This window comes from Lynx rufus, unplaced genomic scaffold (genome assembly GCF_022079265.1).
Source record: "Lynx rufus isolate CCGP_SWC_20201006 ecotype Redwood Valley unplaced genomic scaffold, mLynRuf1.p SCAF_6, whole genome shotgun sequence".
NCBI lineage: Eukaryota > Metazoa > Chordata > Mammalia > Carnivora > Felidae > Lynx > Lynx rufus.
This window is the reverse complement of record NW_025814878.1, coordinates 16,944,703-16,962,549: the sequence shown is the minus strand read 5'-3', so window position 1 is coordinate 16,962,549 and position 17,847 is coordinate 16,944,703. Positions and strand designations below refer to the sequence as shown.

The 17,847-nt window shown below is 40.5% G+C and overlaps 1 protein-coding gene and 1 long non-coding RNA gene across 14 annotated transcripts in view; one reads left to right on the top strand and one right to left on the bottom strand.

The window, feature by feature from the left end:
* Window positions 1-17,847, top strand: part of AIG1 (androgen induced 1) — a 255,378-nt gene that overhangs the window by 127,672 nt on the left and 109,859 nt on the right. Inside the window, exon 4 of one of the 11 annotated variants that reach the window (XM_047102980.1) lies at window positions 569-672. The exons of the other annotated variants lie outside the window; for them this stretch is intronic. Within the exon in view, the coding sequence (XP_046958936.1) occupies window positions 569-577 (9 nt within the window). The 3' untranslated portion in view covers window positions 578-672. Of the gene's footprint in view, window positions 1-568; window positions 673-17,847 lie in introns of those variants that run through there. 11 annotated transcript variants of the gene reach the window in all.
* Window positions 813-13,906, bottom strand: LOC124529061 (uncharacterized). 3 transcript variants are annotated; one of them, XR_006966285.1, is made up of 4 exons: window positions 11,907-13,906; window positions 9,881-9,993; window positions 7,550-8,332; window positions 813-2,280 (listed from the first exon to the last, which is right to left on the bottom strand). It is a non-coding gene; the product is annotated as an uncharacterized LOC124529061 (long non-coding RNA). The 3 variants fall into 3 exon arrangements; XR_006966286.1 differs by lacking the exon at window positions 9,881-9,993; XR_006966284.1 differs by lacking the exons at window positions 9,881-9,993; window positions 11,907-13,906 and adding an exon at window positions 8,617-8,706.

Genomic DNA, 17,847 nt, shown 5'->3' with positions numbered 1-17,847 from the left:
CCCCAGCACACCCTGTGCTCAGCCAGGCTACATGTACCACCCTCTCTTCTGCTCATGTCTTTGCACACACTCCTTCCTCATATTGGAATGCCCTTGCTCCCAGTCCTTCACCCTGCAAAATACTTCTAGCTAGTTCTTCCATGTTCAGCGCAAGTCTCAAGACCTTCCGGTGTGCTTTCCATAGTGTGCCGATATCTGCTTCCCCAGGAAACTTCTCTCCCTGAAACACCATTGTCCATGTGCTTGCTTCTCTCCCCTGTTGACTCAGACTCCTTGAGGGCAGGGACTCGGGGTCATTGCACTTTGCCTTTGCCTCACCCTGTGCCTGGAACAGTGTCGGTCCTCAGTAAGTCTTGTTGTATGCGTGAATCAATCAATCACTGCAATGGACTGAATGTGTCCCCCCCAAATCCATATGTTGAAATCTTAACCCAAAAGGCAATGGTGACAAGAGGTGCAACCTTTGGGAGGTGATAAGGTTATGAGAGTGGAGCCCCCATGAATGGGTTTAGTGCCCTTAAAAAAGAGATCCAAGAGAGCTCTCTGACTCTCTTTCTACCAATGTTAGGCCCAGTGAGAAGAAAGCTGCCTATAAACCAGAAACTGGGTCCTCAACAGACACATCAATCTGCTGGCACCTTGACCTTGGACTCCAGAACCGTAAGAAATAAGTGTTTGTTGTTTAAGCCTCCCAGTGCGTGATAGTTTTGATATTTGTATTAAAAGAGCCCAAATGGACTAAGTCACTGATATTAATTGACGTACCAAGTGATTAAACATAAGACATACGCATACCAAATGATTAAGACACAAGACAAAAGAAGTATAATTTGTAATGCCAGAATACAAATTCTGCATTCTTCAGAAACTTCCATCCCCAAATGAAACAAGGTATCAGTTATCAGTAAATCTGCTATGCATGATTTCACTAAATACTCTTTGGTAGCCAAGACTGCTACCTGCTAACTCAGCATACATTGTTTCTTTTCTCCAAAGTAATACACTTATTTTGAGTGGGGCACATGGTTACCAATTTTTTTTTAATCTTTATTTCCCAGTCTGCTTTGAAGCTAGATATGGCAAATGGATAAGTTCTGGCAAATAAAATGTAAATGGAAGTGTTTTTGCGGGACTTCAGGAAAGCTACTTAATCAGGGCTCATCAGGAAGGCAATCCCCCCCTCTCCAGCCTTTATTCTTCTGCTTTTCCTCTTTCTTCTAGCTTGCTTTTTAGAAATGGTAATAAGAGTCTCAGAAGCCATTCTGGACCATGAAACCATGGGGTCATCTTGATGAGGAAAGCCATGTGCTAGGATGTCAAAGCAGAAAGACAGAGGGAGTCCTTTCCCTGATGACGCTATTAACTCCTGTGTTGCTGGCCTCTGGACTTACTTATGAGAGGGAACTACATTGATACTCTAAGGCAGCAGTTAACAACTTACAAACCTATAAGTTACAAACCAACAAGTTACAAACTTGTTTAGTAAAGAGCCAGCTAATAAACCTTTTAGGCTCTGGAGGCCACACAGATCTCTGTCACAACTGTGCAGCTCTACTGGTGGATTACAGAGGCAGCCACAGACAACACATACACACAGGAGTGACTGTTCAAATAAAATTTCAATATACCAAAATAGGCAGCAGGCTGGATTGAGTCCATGGGCTGGCACCTGTTATTCCCTGCTCCAAGGCACCGTGACGTCGAGTCTTTGTGGTATCTGTAGCCAAAACTAACCCTGACCAATGCATCGTATTTGGTGAGATGAGCCTTCTAAGTTGGGAGAATCGTCAAGACTCTGTTTCATTTTTGAAAATAGTTTTTCTTTCAGTAGACTGCTTCTCCCCTACTTTGTCCTGATTGAAATTTACAAAGTCCTGACATTTCTGTTTCCAGACTCTTTTGATTATGGAGACCAAGTGAATCAGATCCAGGGCTTTTCTAGGTTTCCCTCAGTTCCATTATGTTTAGTTTGGAGGGTTCCAGCAGAATATAAATGGGACAGTCGTCAGGTGTGTGGACAAGGAGAATGGAGGACAAAAAACAAGGCCTTTAAGAATGGAGTGAAGGACACCATACTGAGAGCCCCTGAAGCGTGTTTGAGTTATATGATGAAACTTCCAGGCTGACTGGATGGTACCTTATTGTACGGTGTTACCAGGGAGATTTTACAAGCTGAACTGATGTTTAGCAGCAGGGCACAAGCTGGTCTTGAAGATTCTTTTCAGCAAAGACTTTTCCTGATGCTCTTTGGATGTCTTGGCTCTTCTGGTTTAGCTCATCCTGTGAAAACAGAACAAGTACAGAGAGAGAATGGCAAATTGATTTCCCATTCCGTGCAGATTCCAGCCGATGGCTAGTAGCTGTCTGGAGCTCTGTGTTGAGAAGGATTCCGTGGCTGCATTGGGGTTTTAACAGAAGTGGTCTGTGCGTCCCTAGCTGTGTTCTTCCCAGGGGCACCGGCGCAGGAGAGAAGAGGTCTCAGACAGGTCCTTGCTGTTGGTATAGACTCAAGGAATATGAAAGCTAGAAGGAAGCCATAGTTTAAACAGGCTCTAAACTGGTTCTTTTTACATAGGGTGTTATTAAGGCTCAGAATGCAAAATGCAAGGTTATACAACTAGTTAGTGGTAAAATCACAATTAAAAGTCAGTGGTGGAGGGGGCATCTAGGTGGCTTAGTTGATTAAGCATCCAACTTCGGCTCAAGTCATGACCTCACAGTTTGTGAGTTCAAGCCCCGCATCCGGTTCTGTGCTGACAGCTCAGAACCTGGGGCCTGCTTCAGATTCTGTGTCTCCCTCTCTCTCTGCCCCTCCCCTGCTCACACTCTATCTTTCTCTCTCTCTCAAAAATGAATAAACATAAAAAAAAATTTTTTTATGTCAATGGCGGATATTTTCATTACACATACTACACATATATAAATAAGATCTTTTTATGCCCTTTACTACTTTTCGTAATTTCTCTTTAACATAGAACTGGAACCAGCTTGTAAGATCAGCCAACACTTTCAGAGCTCCTGTTCCTGGCACTTTATGAACCTGATCCTTCAGACTCTGTTTAGTTCTATGAGCCCCCAGTACCCTTTCAAAAATTAGGGGTGGGGTGGGGGTGGAGTTGTTGTCAGGTTAATTATAATCAGATCAGTTTCAATTGCCTGCAATCAAGAACTATGGTTGATATGGAAATTGATCCTAGGAGTGGGTTTCAGGAAACAGACTCTCCAGGAAATATGAAGAAATTGGGAATTGATTCTCTAACCTAGATTAGGTAGATTGCAAAGTCCTATTTAATATCCAGAATGTGATTCCAACAGCTCATGGCACCCAGTGGTCAATGACTTAATTAAATGCATCTGTGCTCACCTTGCATCAACCACTCATGGAGGGAAGGAAAGGTTTTGGATTACCACTGCCATGGAAGACGGGAAAAGATATGAGAGATCCGAGGCCCCTAAGGTGAGATGTAGAATGAGGAGCTCCAAACCACACCTGCTTGGATCAAGGTACAAGAAAAATCCAAGAACCTTCAATGGTCATGTAAAAAAAAAAAAAAAAAAAAAAGTCCTTTATGAATGTGGCCTCCAAACAGAGGTATTTTAGTAAAAAATTAAATCCCACAAAGTTTAATCCCATGGGATTTTAAACCATAATGTTAGCTGAACACACAGTATCTTCCAGTGTCCTGGGAAGAGCAGGGCCCAGGGAATTGGAGCAGTTAATTTGGGGGACTCAGAATACCTAGAAATCCCTGCCACTAAGGGCCTCCCTTGCCCTTCGGTGAGGCTTCTCCTCCTTGCTGAAGAGGTTATTCTGCTCCATTACCTGCAGGAAGGTCCGTGCCAGGAAGAGCCACTTTTGGGACCCCAGAATCTTCTCTGTTCTTCAAGCCCAAACCTTTGCAGTAAATTTTTGCCTATCATTTTTAGATAGCAGCATTTCCTAAATTCCTGCTTCCAAGTAATTTATGTGAGATTCTGAAGGTCTCCATGAGTGAGGTTCAATAAATCTCTGTTTTAGAACCCTCACAATTTTTCTACTAAAATAAAACAGTTTATTAAATTGACAAGTCCTCAGTGCTAATCAATTACTACAGATATACAATTAAAAGCAATTTTTAAATGAATAAAAATTCTTAAGTGTACTTGGGACTTTCCTCATTGATCTTCTTTATTCAATCACTGCTTTATTTTTCTCTGTTTCTCTACTCCATTTTATTATTGTTCTTTATTTTAAAGGTAATATAACCAACATTAGAGAAAAATTAAGATAAAGAAAACATGACCCATGATTCTGTCATTGGTACCATTTTGGTTTATTTCCTTCAGGGCTTTTTCATTTTCTTTTTTCCCTCTGAACATTATGATAAATATAATGTTTGTGCTTCTTGAACTTAATATATTGCACAAATTTTAATCTCTTCGTGTCTCCATAACCTTCTTTCCAAAGGGTGCCTAATACTGAAAAGAGTACAGGCATTAAGCTGTGATTATTAATTATTGAGGAAAGAAACTCTCCTTTATTATACCCAGCTACTGGTGGATATTCAATTACCATTCGCTGAATTGAATTGAAATTCCTTGCCCATTCTAACTTTGTAATATTTTAAACATTCTTCCAACATCTTTATGGTTATAGCTTTTCACATATTTTTATTTAAGATAGAGTCTGACAAGTGGGATCACTGGTCATGTGGTATGACCGTGTTTATAGCTCAATATGTGTTGCCAAATTGCTTTCTTTCTGGAAGGGCTGTATCGATTTACGCTGCTCTCCGGCAATGCATGAGGTCACCAACCTCACTGCCCCCTTGTCCGCTCTCATGCAATAGGAGGGGGTACAGCATCTCATTGTGATTTTAGTGTGAATGTTTCCTCATTTGTGTATTTACTAATTGCATTTTCTCATTTGTGAATTTGCTTACTTTGCGTTAGCAATTTGAATGAAGTTTATCTAGAGCGAAGATAGTCATTTATACTTACTGCAAGTATTGGCCTCATTTGGGTCTTTTTATTTTCCATTTAGTTGTAGGAGTTTTTGGAACAGCTTTACTCTCAGTTGAAGAGAAAACTATTAGCCTTCTTCTGAGAGTCCCTTGAGCTCGGAAGATTTGCAACCTAGTGAAAATGCTCCTGTCCCTTTGCTTTAGTTGCTGGCATTAATTGACCAAAAGGGAGACAACTTATTCTTAACTGCTGTCAGCTAATCCAGGAAACACTTGAAATTACCTCATCCTACGAGGCAGTAGTGCTTGGATGGTCAAAAACAGAATAAAGTACCAAAGGCTGCCCATTGTTACTATCCCTTTCCAACTAGGAAATTTGCCTCCATTTGATCAAACCCTCCTGCCCAACTTCTTGTCCCTGAAGCAGGTGTTTGACATATGTCTTCACAAATATTTGCAGATTTCTCTCTTCTTCCAAACCTGCTTCTCATGGAGTAGCCATGTGGCCCCCACTTCTCCACGAGAAATTGAGTCTAAACAGAACAAAAACAGTTGCCACTATCAAAGGTAGTGATTCCTAGAATTGGGTATCCTTGTTCATTCTCAGCATCGTGCAAATCATATCTTTTGCTCTTTTCCTAAACCTCTGCCAGTTTCTGACCCCCAACTCCATAGTTTATTCTAGTAAACTACACCTGTTTTTTCTAGCAAAATACACCAGTTGGTGTAGTTCACCAATTTTTAGCTTTAGTTTTCCCTTAGGGGAGGAAAGAAAGACTAATTCAACTTCTAAAACTTTTTTTTTTTTTTTCAGAAATTTCTGCCTTAATCCTATTCCCTCACATTTTACTCCTAGACTCTAACTGAAACATCTTTTCTTTCTGAGGAAACCTCTGTGAACTGCAGGACACTGAAAACAGGATCTGTATTTGTTGTTTCAAAATTAATTAAATACAAGTGATATCTTCCAAAGCATCAGAACTCAGATATACATTTGTACTAAAGGTAATTGGTTAGCACAAAGTTGCACAGAAACAAATTCCATACCTATACAGGGGGGTGTATGTGTTTTATTTAACAAAACATAGGGAGAAATTATTAAATCAGAGGTCAGGAGATGGGTCCTAGTTCCACTTGGCCAATTATCAGCTAAATGACCTTGAGTGTGTCATTTAACTTCTTTGAGGCTCAATTTCCTTACCCACAAAACTGGACTTTCAAGCTTTAGGGTTGTCTTTAGCGAAACAACTCAGTTTTCAAGTGAAAAATAAAAAATAAAACAGACACTTGTAGAATTCTTCTGGTTGAAGTAATAGCAGGAGGCCTAGGGTCCCATCCTCTTAACCACCCCAGTCTTCTGTTTCTCAGGGCTTCAGAGGCTGCTCCAAGGAACCCTCAGATTACCCATTATCATGATGTCTTAATTCATGTTTAGAACGACCAAGTTCTCCTCTAGCTCTGAAATGCTGTACTCTCCAGTGGTTAAAATTCAGATCATGCTAGGATTGGATTGGGTATTAGCAGGGTGGTGAGACCCGGGCATTTGGGAATATCCAGGAATAGAGAAGTGATGCCTCTGTCTGCCGTCTACACAAGCGCATCGATGTGTCATGAAATTTTTTTAGTAGGAATAATACAAGTGCTTTCTGTGCACCGTGAACTGTAAGGAAGATCATCCTATATTACCTCCTTTAATCCTCTCCATCAACTTCATCTGAAACTACTCACCCCACCCCCACTCCAAACACAGTAGTCCAGCTCAGGTCATAGGGCCCCTTCTCTTATTTTAGGTTCCAATGTATATGTCACATTCTAAGAGAAGTCTTCTTTGGCCATCCTAACTAAAGATATCCTGGACATCGTATCTTGTTTGATTCACAACATTTCTTACTACCTGCATAAGTATTTAATCAGCTTATTAGTTTGTTATATTTATTTTTACTTGTATAGTTTCTGACTCTCTCCACATACTCTGAAATGTGGACCCCATGGAGAATAAAGATGTTGTCTATCTTGTTCATCACCAAATCCTCAACACCGAGAAAAGTGCCTTGCCCACAGTAGATGCCTTGTAAGTATCGGGTGAATGAATAAATGAACAAGAGAGGTACTTGTTGTAATCTCTGTTGCACAGATGAGGAAACTGAGGCTTAGAGAGGTTTAATTACCAGCCATAAATCATATAACTGGTAAATGATAGAACCTTCATTCAAAGTCAAGTTTGACCTGAAATCAACTGGCCTATCTTGGTGGAACCATTTTCTTTTTTTTTTTTTTTTTTTTTTTTAATTTTTAACGTTTATTTATTTTTGAGACAGAGAGACACAGAGCATGAACGGGGGAGGGTCAGAGTGAGGGAGACACAGAATCTGAAAACAGGCTCCAGGCTCTGAGCTGTCAGCACAGAGCCCGACGCGGGGCTCGAACTCACGGACCGTGAGATCATGACCTGAGCCGAAGTCAGCCGCTTAACCGACTGAGCCACCCAGGCGCCCCTGTGGTGGAACCATTTTCAACACCAATCAATGCCCATATCTGCCTGGTGGAATGCTAATAAGATAATGATTACAATAATAATGAAAATTATGATACCCATAATTGCATACCGAATGTGTGTTCCTGGGGCTTCTCCTTGATCACCTACAGAGCACGCATCACCTTAGCTAGCAGCACATTCATCATTGGGTCATCTAATTTTTGAAAAGTGTTCTCTCGAGCCAAAAATCTACCTTCATGAGTCTTCCACTCACTGATCCTAGTTTATCCCTCCGTAACAAAACAGAACAAATCCTTTCTGGCTGCCAGATAGGAGAGGAGGTGAGCAGCAGCAGGGTGGACTCTGTCTGGATTTCCTGACTTTCTTGCCGGTGTGCAAGTACCTGGTAAGCCAAACATTCCCAAGTGGTCAATTTACATGGCAGTTTACCTGCCTTGGGTACTTTAATGAGTAGTAGTGTTGTTGTTTCATCTTAATTAATGGTGATATTCTTTTCCTTCACCAGTAGATCCGTGCATTCTTGTTAAGGAAATTGGGTCCTCACCCACTGGCTTTGAGTGATCAGTTTTGCTTTTGCAGACTGCCTTCATATGAAAGCCATCTTCGTACAATATTCACTTTCGCCTCTAACTTGGGTGTGATGAAGGCCGACAAGAAGTCTGGTAAACCCTCTGAGCTCCTTGAAACCAAGGCCCAGTAAAAACTTGTTTAATTCAGTTCTTTTGTGGTCTCTGGCTTTAGCCTTTGGCCTTTGAGTGCATTTTCATCCAAGTTCCACTGTGGTCTCTGTGGTCTCCGCTGGTGGCAGCTGGTTCCCAAGGATATTACCTGTGTTTGAATCTAACATGGCTCATAACTTTTATCTAGATCCAGTTGCTTTGGTCTGTTCCACCTGAAGAAACAGAAAAATGTGATAATAACAGTTAGTATGTAGTAAGCTCTGTGAGCCAAGAGCTGTTTTAAACCCTTTACTTATATTATCACATTTAACAGACAATAACATGTCCTGGGAAAATAGCACAGGCCTCATGAGTGCTTCACATTCATTACTTAATTTCATCTTTAATTTCCACATCCTGCCTTACAGTATTCTATCTTCCTCAGTGATATGATGGATTAAATGCATAGTCCATGGAAAAAGCTTAGAACAATGCCTAGCATAGAGTTAGCACTCACGAAATGTTAGCTGTTGAGGTTCCTGGGTGGTTCAGTCAGTTAAGCATCCAACTTCAGCTCAGGTCATGACCTCACAGTTCATGGGTTTGAGCCCCGCATCAGGCTCTGTGCTGACAGCTCAGAGCCTGGAGCCTGCTTCAGATTCTGTGTCTCCTTCTCTGCCCCTCCCCCACTCGCACTCTGTCTCAAAAATAAAATTAAAAAAAAACACAAAAAAAGAAATGTTAGCTATCATTATTACCATATTTCTTTCTTTATAATTTTTTTAACATTTGTTTATTTATCTATCTATTTATTTAACATTTTATGTATTTATCTAACATTTATTTATCTATCTATCTATTATTTATTTATTTATTTTTGAGAGACCAAGAGAGACAGAGCATGTGCAGGGGAGGGGCAAAGAGAGGGAGACACAGAATCTGAAACAGGCTCCAGACTCTGAGGTGTCAACACAGAGCCCGATGTGGGGCTCGAACCCACGAACATGAGATTGTGACCTGAAACAAAGTCAGATGCTCAACCAACTGAGCCACCCAGGCACCCTTGTCATATTTCTTTCTGAAAGCTGAATAGATTCAGTATTGTTGGATCTAGACTCACAGTGGAGCATGCATTTTTCTGGCTTAAATCAACATACCATAGTACAGTAGACAGGATGATAAGGTCCAAGCGGTAACATGCTACAGGACAAGAGACCCGTGGTCAGGCATGAGCTCTGCCACTGAATAGATTGAACACCCAGCAAGTTCCTGGGCTCCTAAGACCCTCAGTTTCCTCATCCGTACATGAGACGTGTGAACCTAATGATCTCTAAGACCCTTTGCCCTTCTAAGTCCTCCCCACATATGTCTTTGTCAAAATGTGGGGCTTATCTTTCTTACCATGAGGTTTGTGTCTGTACTATCTCCACCCACCCATCACGTTAAAATCCCAAATCACTATAATGGAAAATGATTCGGGAAATGCCTAGCAAGGAAGATGAGAAAAGCGCCCTCCAGGACCTCTCCTGTCTGCTCCCCAGCACTGTCGCCGTTATGCAAAGCCAACCATACCCGAGTGACTTAGGGGGGAAAGCACAGCATGAAATACACTACTGGTAGGATTTGTTTTTTGTTTGTTTTTCAAATGGGTCTCATAGGATTCTGCTGCATGGAAGGTGGCGTGTCATGGTAAGAAAAGTGCTGACCCAGGAGCCAAGAGCTTTTGAGCTTAACTCCAGCTCCAGCTCTGCCACTGTCCGGTCCTCGGGCAAATGACTTACCTTCCTTGAGCCTTAGTCGTTTTAACTGTCACAAAGGAATTGTTCAAGATCTTCCGATTCTAAAACTCTCTGCTACTAAGTTCTTTATGTGAGAACAATGCTCAGATGAAATCCTATGGACAGAAAAGCATTTTTTTCACTTCTTTCTCTTTTCTTTGCCAAGCGTAATGAGAGTTGGTGTGGAAAAAAAAAAAAAGTGCTGTGAAAAGGTTCATTCAGCCTTTTCTTAATAGATCGAGTGGTTGGTATTTCTGCTGGCTTCTGAAATACATTACAAATCACAATCTGGAAAAAGTTCCAAAGCAGCTCCAAGCTTTCCTGCTGAATTTGGATACATCTTTAGGTCTTACTCTGCAGCTCATCCTTAACAACTGACAAAATATTTACTTTGCTCGGTACAGAAAAGGGTAACATTTTCCAAAATATTAAACTAGGTTGGATTCAGAACACAGACAATGAGGCAAAAAGTTGGACCTCTTTTCCAAGCCATGTCGTTGAATCATTTTCCAGAGTGCCATGAGAAACAGGGCCTTAGTGGATGTTTATGCTCCACGGTAATTCTGAAACAGACAGAAGCCAGCCAGCCCCTGTCTAGCATGCCCACTGGTGTGCAGAACACAGGTTCTCAAAGTGTGGTCCCCGGACCAGGAGCATCACCATTGCTAGGGAACTGCTTAAATATACAAACTCTCACAACCGATCCCAGAACGATGGAATCAGAACATCCTGAGAGGTGGCCCGGCAATCTGTGTTGTAATGAGTCCTCCAGTAAAGAAGTCCAAGTAAATCTCACACTGGTAAAAGTTTGAGAACCACTGGTGTAGGCCCATGAAGGCTACAGGCACTTCTTACCTTTGAATGGAAAGTGTGAAACAATGGCAAGACTAGTAGCTTTTTCTCATAAATAATTTTTTTTCTAACATAAATAAGTTGGTATGTAAGTTTGAAACTTGAGCATATTGTTTTTTGAAATGCTGTCCCCCTCCATCCCCCAGCTTCCTCTACCCTGCCCCCTAATCCCGCCCTCACCTACGTGCTCATGGCAATGGTGTCTGAGTTATTTGGCCATTGTTTAGGACAGTAAAAATGCACTGCAATTTGTTTTAACATACTTGCACATAGCTGGTGATTCTGATCAGAACTAATTGTACTTTTAAAAAATTTTCACTTGAGATCTCTCCTAGGGGAAAATAAGGAGACAAAAATTGAATGCTTATAATTTATAATTTTGTTATGTTAATTAGTCTTATCATTAACAAAATAACTATTTTTATAAATAAATTGCGATTTTTTAAATTTTTTTAAGTGTATTTATTTTTTTTGAAAGAGAGAGAAGCAGAGAGAGGGGGAGAGAGAGAATCACACGCAGGCTCCACAATCAGCACAGAGCCTGAAACGGGGTTTGATCCCATATTCTGGGATCATGACCTGAGCCAAAATTAAGAGTCAGGCATTTAACCAACTGAGCCACCCAGCCACCCCAATGAACTGTGATTTTTTTAAATACAGGAAATTACTCTAGTTGCCAGCTTTAATTAAGAAATAGACTACCATTTAAATGACTATATTGTGTCTGTCCAAAATTGCAAATAATTTCTGAGAGGAATGAAGATAATCCCCACAAACACCTCCTCATACCACTCCAAAATGTCTCACACCTGCCCACTCATGTGTGTGACCTGCCCAGCCACTGCAGGCATCTGAGCTGTGACCTTTGTCCTGCAGTCTCAAGCTTGGCCACGTCATTCAGCCCCAGCGTCCCCCATCTGTTGATTTGGAAGGCTCACAAACCTGTAACTACAGTGATTTCACTCCCAGGTTCCAGCCAGTATTCCAGCTACTTCTATATCTTTCCAGCACCTTAGAGACCTTACAAGAGATCACACATGCAAACCAGAACCTGTCAACATGAACCCTAACCTGATTCTCTCTGACATTCCTTTTCTGATAATGAATGTCCCCCTCTCTGCCCTCTATCATCTGCCTTAATTTGGGGACAGGAGAGCAGATATAGTAGAAATCACACCCGTTTTGGAACTCTATAGATCTGGATTCAAATCCAGGCTCTTCCACCTACTGGCCACATGCCATGAGGCGACTCCTCAGATGTTCAGCGTCTTCAGGTGCACAGTGGAAGATGGCAAACTGGAGGAAGCAAAGATGAAAAGTATATAAAAACAGGATTGTGTACCACATTGTCCGAACCAGAACACATGGAGAATGAAAGGAGCCATTGTTAATAATTATCTCATGATCAAAGAAAACAAAAGAGAAGAAAAAAAAGAAAAGAAGGCATAAACAGATTGTGGCAAGAAAAGGACGTTTGTTTATCCTATATATCTAGTGTTCTGAGTAACAGGTAGTATGTCCTCAATAAATACTAGTTCCCTTTGCCTTTCTTCTTGCCATTCCAATGTTTGCCTTCAGTGTTTTTTGAATCTACCTTTTGTTTTCATTCCTCCTGTCCCCAAAGCTGTCCTCAATCCCTGTCACTTGGAGGATAGTAATGTTCTCTTGGTTGAGCTCCTCGCCTTCCATTTCTCCCCTCTAATATATCCTGTGGGCTCATGTCAGTTAATCTTCCGAAACTACATCTCTTAAACCATTCTCTGCCTCAAGACCCTTTAATGACTTCCCATTGCCCACTTAATAAAGTTCGAACTCTCTAGCTTGGCATTTAAAGTCTTCTTTTTGGGGTTCAATCTATTTTTCCAGATTTAATTCCAAGCGTTGCCCTTTATCTATAGCAAGTTCTTAACAAACTCCACGATTTCCTCACTGCCATGTCTTCCCTTGTGCCTTTGCTTATACGCTCTCGCTCAACTGTTGCATCCTTCTTTTCTGTCTCCACTGTTGAAATCCACTTTTCTTTCATGCTGACATGTGACATCTTCCACAAAGCCCTCCCCAGTCTTCCCGGGGGAGAAGCTCTCCCTTTGCCCCTTGAATCTACTAACAATGTTGCTTGCATATCCTACAGCACAGGATGTTCTCTGTTGTGTATTATAATCAGGTTTATGTTTCACACATCCCGCAAGGAGGACATACACCTGCTTTATGCTTCTGCCTCAGATACTTCGCACATAAGAGGAGCTCAGTAAGTGTTTATTGAATGAATAAATGACTGAATGAAAGTCACTCTTGCCCTGCCAATAACTAAATACTGTCATGGCTTCCTCAATCAGCCATAAGTTCCCAAACATATATGGCAGTGATTCTCATCTATTTTGCTCCTTTGCAGAAGTAGGAGATTAAACCATCAAGTCAGTGATAGTAAATTTCTAAAACTATACATAACTTTCCCCTGAATCTTCACATTGATGCGATTAGCCTGATTTGCCCAAAAGGACAAGATAATTTAACAATTTTTTAAAAAAAATTGTTGGTCAAAGAAGCAAATTTGACACATGCCTACAGTGAAAATCAGACATCCAGAAAATACTTACAGTCCACTGTCTTGACTGCCTCTCTCCAAACTCCAAAATGTGTGCAACAAATTTGTCTTGCTTTTTCCTTGCTTCTGTCCCTATTTGAGTTGCAATTTGTGTGTATTCTAGGGTAATGTGGCTCTCCTATCTCTTTTGGTATATTTGTGTGTGTCACTGTTTTATAGTCAATGAGACATACAGATTCTTTTAAGAGAACATCTGTGGTTAAAGTGCTCAGAATGTTTTTAAGAGAAAGCTCCTTGTTTGCAAAGAGATCGTTTGGAATGGTGGTAACAGAGGAACTCAGTCATAATTTTCTGACTTCTGTTTTGGTATTTATGCAGTTGTTTGACTTACAAATGTGCTCTGGGACAGTGAAAAAAGTCACACCTGTGCAATCTTGCCTTAAAATGACAGTTCTCAAGCTCGTTCTCTGTAACTTTTTAATTCAAGAGATCATTTCCTTTACATTAAATAATTGCTCAAATAATTCTGCCAACTGCTGTGAATATTTTTACCTAAGACTTTTATCTCAGTGTGAGTTTTCAAAAATGAAAATATACACCGTTAACTTTCATTGAATTTGAAACACTTAGGCCTCAGAATTTGCATATGAAAATTATGTAGAAACTACTTAACTTAGGTGACCATTAAAAAATTAATGGAATTACAGAAGGGCAGTTATTTCACAAGTTCTCAAGGAACTTGGGATGTCAGGGCAAGCCACCAAGCATCCTATTTCCATAAATAACCTAGCCTAAAGAAAGATAATTAACTGTCTGAATTTCTGTCACTGAGTTACAACTCTTGAGCAAAGATAATAGACTTCTCAGCGGTAGGGAGGTTGTCCCAGAAGGCAAGAATCTTACCTATAGCCAGTTGGTCAGCCTGTCAATAAATGCTTACTCACTGCCTGCTGTATGCTAGGCACTGAGCTAAGTGGGGCTGGGTACAGTGATGACCGCTGCAGGTGCTGTGTGTGTGGGAGACACATTACTCCATGTCTAGTGCATTGGTGGGGGTGGGGGGAGCAAATGTCGTGGATGCCGGACTGAGAGAGTATATGGAGAGGCAGAAGCATCACACAGCCATAGGCCACCAGGAAGGAGGGAACAGCTGGGGAGCAGCAAAGAGAAGCTAAGCAGCCCCTGTGGGGACCTGAACCTCCTTTACTTACATGGACTCAAGGGACTGAGGGAAGCTTAAAACCAATAAAGAAATGATTGTCACCAAAGTGATGGGTGTGGTCTGGAGAACAGGGAAACCAAGGTAACCTTCCTCTGCCTCTTCATGTAGGTGTGGAGCTAGCTAGCTTTTGAAAATGTGTTCTTTCCACTTTCAAGATGTCAATTGTAAAACGCCAACTCACTTTCAATTTCGGAGTTCAATCCTTATTCCTGGGAAAAGGCAAAAGTTACTTTTGTGGCCACATGAGACATTGCTTTGAAGTGTGCCTGGCCAAGATGTGCTTGGCAGTGTTGGGTCTCACCAGCACCATGGTAGAAACCCAGATTGGGGGCCAATAGGAGGAACTGTGATGGTCCCAGCCAGAAGAAGCAGAGTATGGCCCTCGGTGGGTCCTGTGCCTCCAGCGGAGGGAAGGCTTGGCTCCAGGAGCGCCTTTGGACCTGGTGATAAGGCGCTATGAAGAGAGCAGCTCTGTTTCCTGCAATTTGAACAAGCATATAAAACTTTTTGTGCTTACATTTGAAGACCTTTGTCTGCAAGAAGGAATTAGTCTGAAGAGACTCAAGTTATAACTGTGGTGCTGACATCAGCTCATTGTGTAACTGAGTTCCCCTAGCTTCGCCTCCTGGCTTCTCCTTCTGTGAAAGCAGTATTCTACAGCTAATATTGCCCAAGTCAGGAGTCCCAGCAAAGCCTTCACACAACCCCGTTGTCAATTCTCTTCCATTGTCTCTGGAGCTCTCTCACAAACCAATAAATGTAGCTTGCTCAGAATTGGGGGGAAAAGAGACATTTTATCATGTAATATTCATTTTCACATTGCAATGTAATGCTTTAAAATCCACCAGAACATATAGATGATCATTAAAACTACAACTCCTGCATTACAGGGAGATTGTAGCATGTTATTGATGATGTGTCTCAAATGAGTTTCGCCAGCGTGACATTGCCAACTTACCATTCTTATTTCAGCAGATAACACTGTCTCCACAAACCACCCTCCACAAAAAATGATCAGGCCAATGCCATTTAATTGTTTTTTTTCTTGATTCTCTTATAATAATTTTATTATTCGGACGCTTCTGGTATTTGGACTTTCAGAAACATGATCTTTGACCACAGCCAAGAAAGTATTTTGCTGGTTTATATGGCACTATTTCATGTGCAATCTGCTTCATTCAGAGGTAGGAGATGACATTACATCAGACTCCACACGACACTTCATGATCTTTTACTTAAAGGTAATTAAAAATGTGGTTCCAAGTTCACATTAACTTCTCTTGACTTACTATTGACTGGAGTTGCCATCTCATCACCTTCCTTCCTTTCTTTCAGATTAGGAGCTTGGCTTCTAGAAGTCTAAAATGTCAACCTCATTATGTCACTTCCAAGTTTAAAATCCTTTAATGGATTCCTAATGTCCATTGCAGTTTCCCAGTGGATAGTATTGATATTCCTAGTGGGGGACAAAATGATTTTATGAGCATACTGGTGAATGTTCTTACTACTTATATATTTATTTTGCTATTTATTAAGAAAAATATATATGTTGAAAGATAAACTGAATCATATTAAAATATTAAGAGTTTCTGTGAGCAAACGTCAACTTGAACTGGGCAACGCCAAACCAGAAGTGGTTAGGAGCGTTCTACAAACAGGAACTAAGGGCAGTACTTTAGCAGAGAAGACACAGAAGCAAATCAAGGAGATTATTTGATTGGCTATAGCTCAAAGAGTTGCTTTATTTGGGAAAGTCTCTTTAATTGTCTATGATTGCTTGTCTTCAGGTTTCAATTTTTTAATCTTGAAGCATTTATAGACTTGAGTTTTGGTTTGCTTCTATAAGCTGATAAGGCATTAGAACCGACTCAATCTAATGGCCTCCTTGTTTAATTAATTTAATGTATATTAAAGTAAAACTATAATATACAACATATTCCATCTTAATTATTATGTTAGGAATATATTACAGATTAATAAGAATAGTATACTATCATGTTATTGTATTTTAGTAATAGTATATATATATCAAACCATTGATGTTACTACTTTGGATGAAAAGTAAAGTAAGTGAGTCAATATGGAATCCATTTTAAAAATACTGAGGAAATAATAGTCCAGGTTGCTCTTGGATGTGGCAAAGCTCATAAAGATTGTAGGAACTGGCTAAAATTTGAAGAATGTTGGCCGACTGGACACAGTTTGACTCTTCAACACATCTCTGGCTTTATGTCTTAACATCCTTTATTTCAGCCACTCAGAACTATTTGTTGCTTCTTGAATATGGAGTTAACTGTCAGACCTCCCATTATTGAGTTCTAATGTTGCATGACTTTGGGAAAGTCACTTAAACTCTTTGGGCCTTAGTTTCCTCATCTGAAAAAGGAATATAAATAAGTGGCCTGCCCCAGATAAAGGTTTTTGAAAAAGGAACTGGAAATGCTAGTACTTTGTAAACTGTGATAAGTTGTACAAATAGAAGGCATTATATTATCTTTATTTCTCTCCCAGTGCATTGCAAGTGCTCATTAAATATGTGTTAGGGGATAAATGAGTGAATTCCACTGATGTTCAAGTCTGAAATGACCTTTATTTAATTAATCAAGCATTCATAGGATGGCAGTGCTTCCTGCAGAAATAATGGAGAAAGCATTTTCACCTTCAAGGAGTCAATCTAAAGAGACTAACACCTAAAAAGGTGACTACAATATAGGTGTTATGTGAATGTTTTTATAATGGAGATATGAGGAGCATGAATTCAACTAGGCAAGCTTCTCCAGGAGATGTGATGCTGAGCTGAGTCTTAATAGGATGGGGAGTAGCTATCTGGGTAGATTAAGTGAGGAGGGACCTCTTGCGGAGGGAGCTTGGGCATAACCGTGGACAAGTGCTGCCTGATGGAAACATCACGTAAACCACAAATGTGAACCATATTAAACAAAAGTTCAAAGCAGCAGGTGAAATCTTCTGTAATAGTATACTTTATTTAATTCAACAAATCCTATTATCATTTAAAAAGTAACCAGTATTTATGGGGCACCTGGGTGCCTCAGTCCATTAAGCGTCCAACTGTTGATTTTGGCTCAGATCATGGGCTCACAGTTCATGAGTTCAAGCCCTGCACTGGACTCTGAGCTGAGCAGAGCCTGGTTGGGATTTTCTCTCTTCCTCTCTCTCTGCCCCTAACCTCCCCCCTGTCAAAATCAATAAACTTAAAAAAAATTCACTCATAATTTTAAAAAATAATAAAAGTTAACCAATATTTTAAAATTATTAGTGAGATATTTGTGCTAAGTCTTTGAAATTTGGTGTTTATTTACACCCGTAGCATGGGTTAATTTGAACTAATCG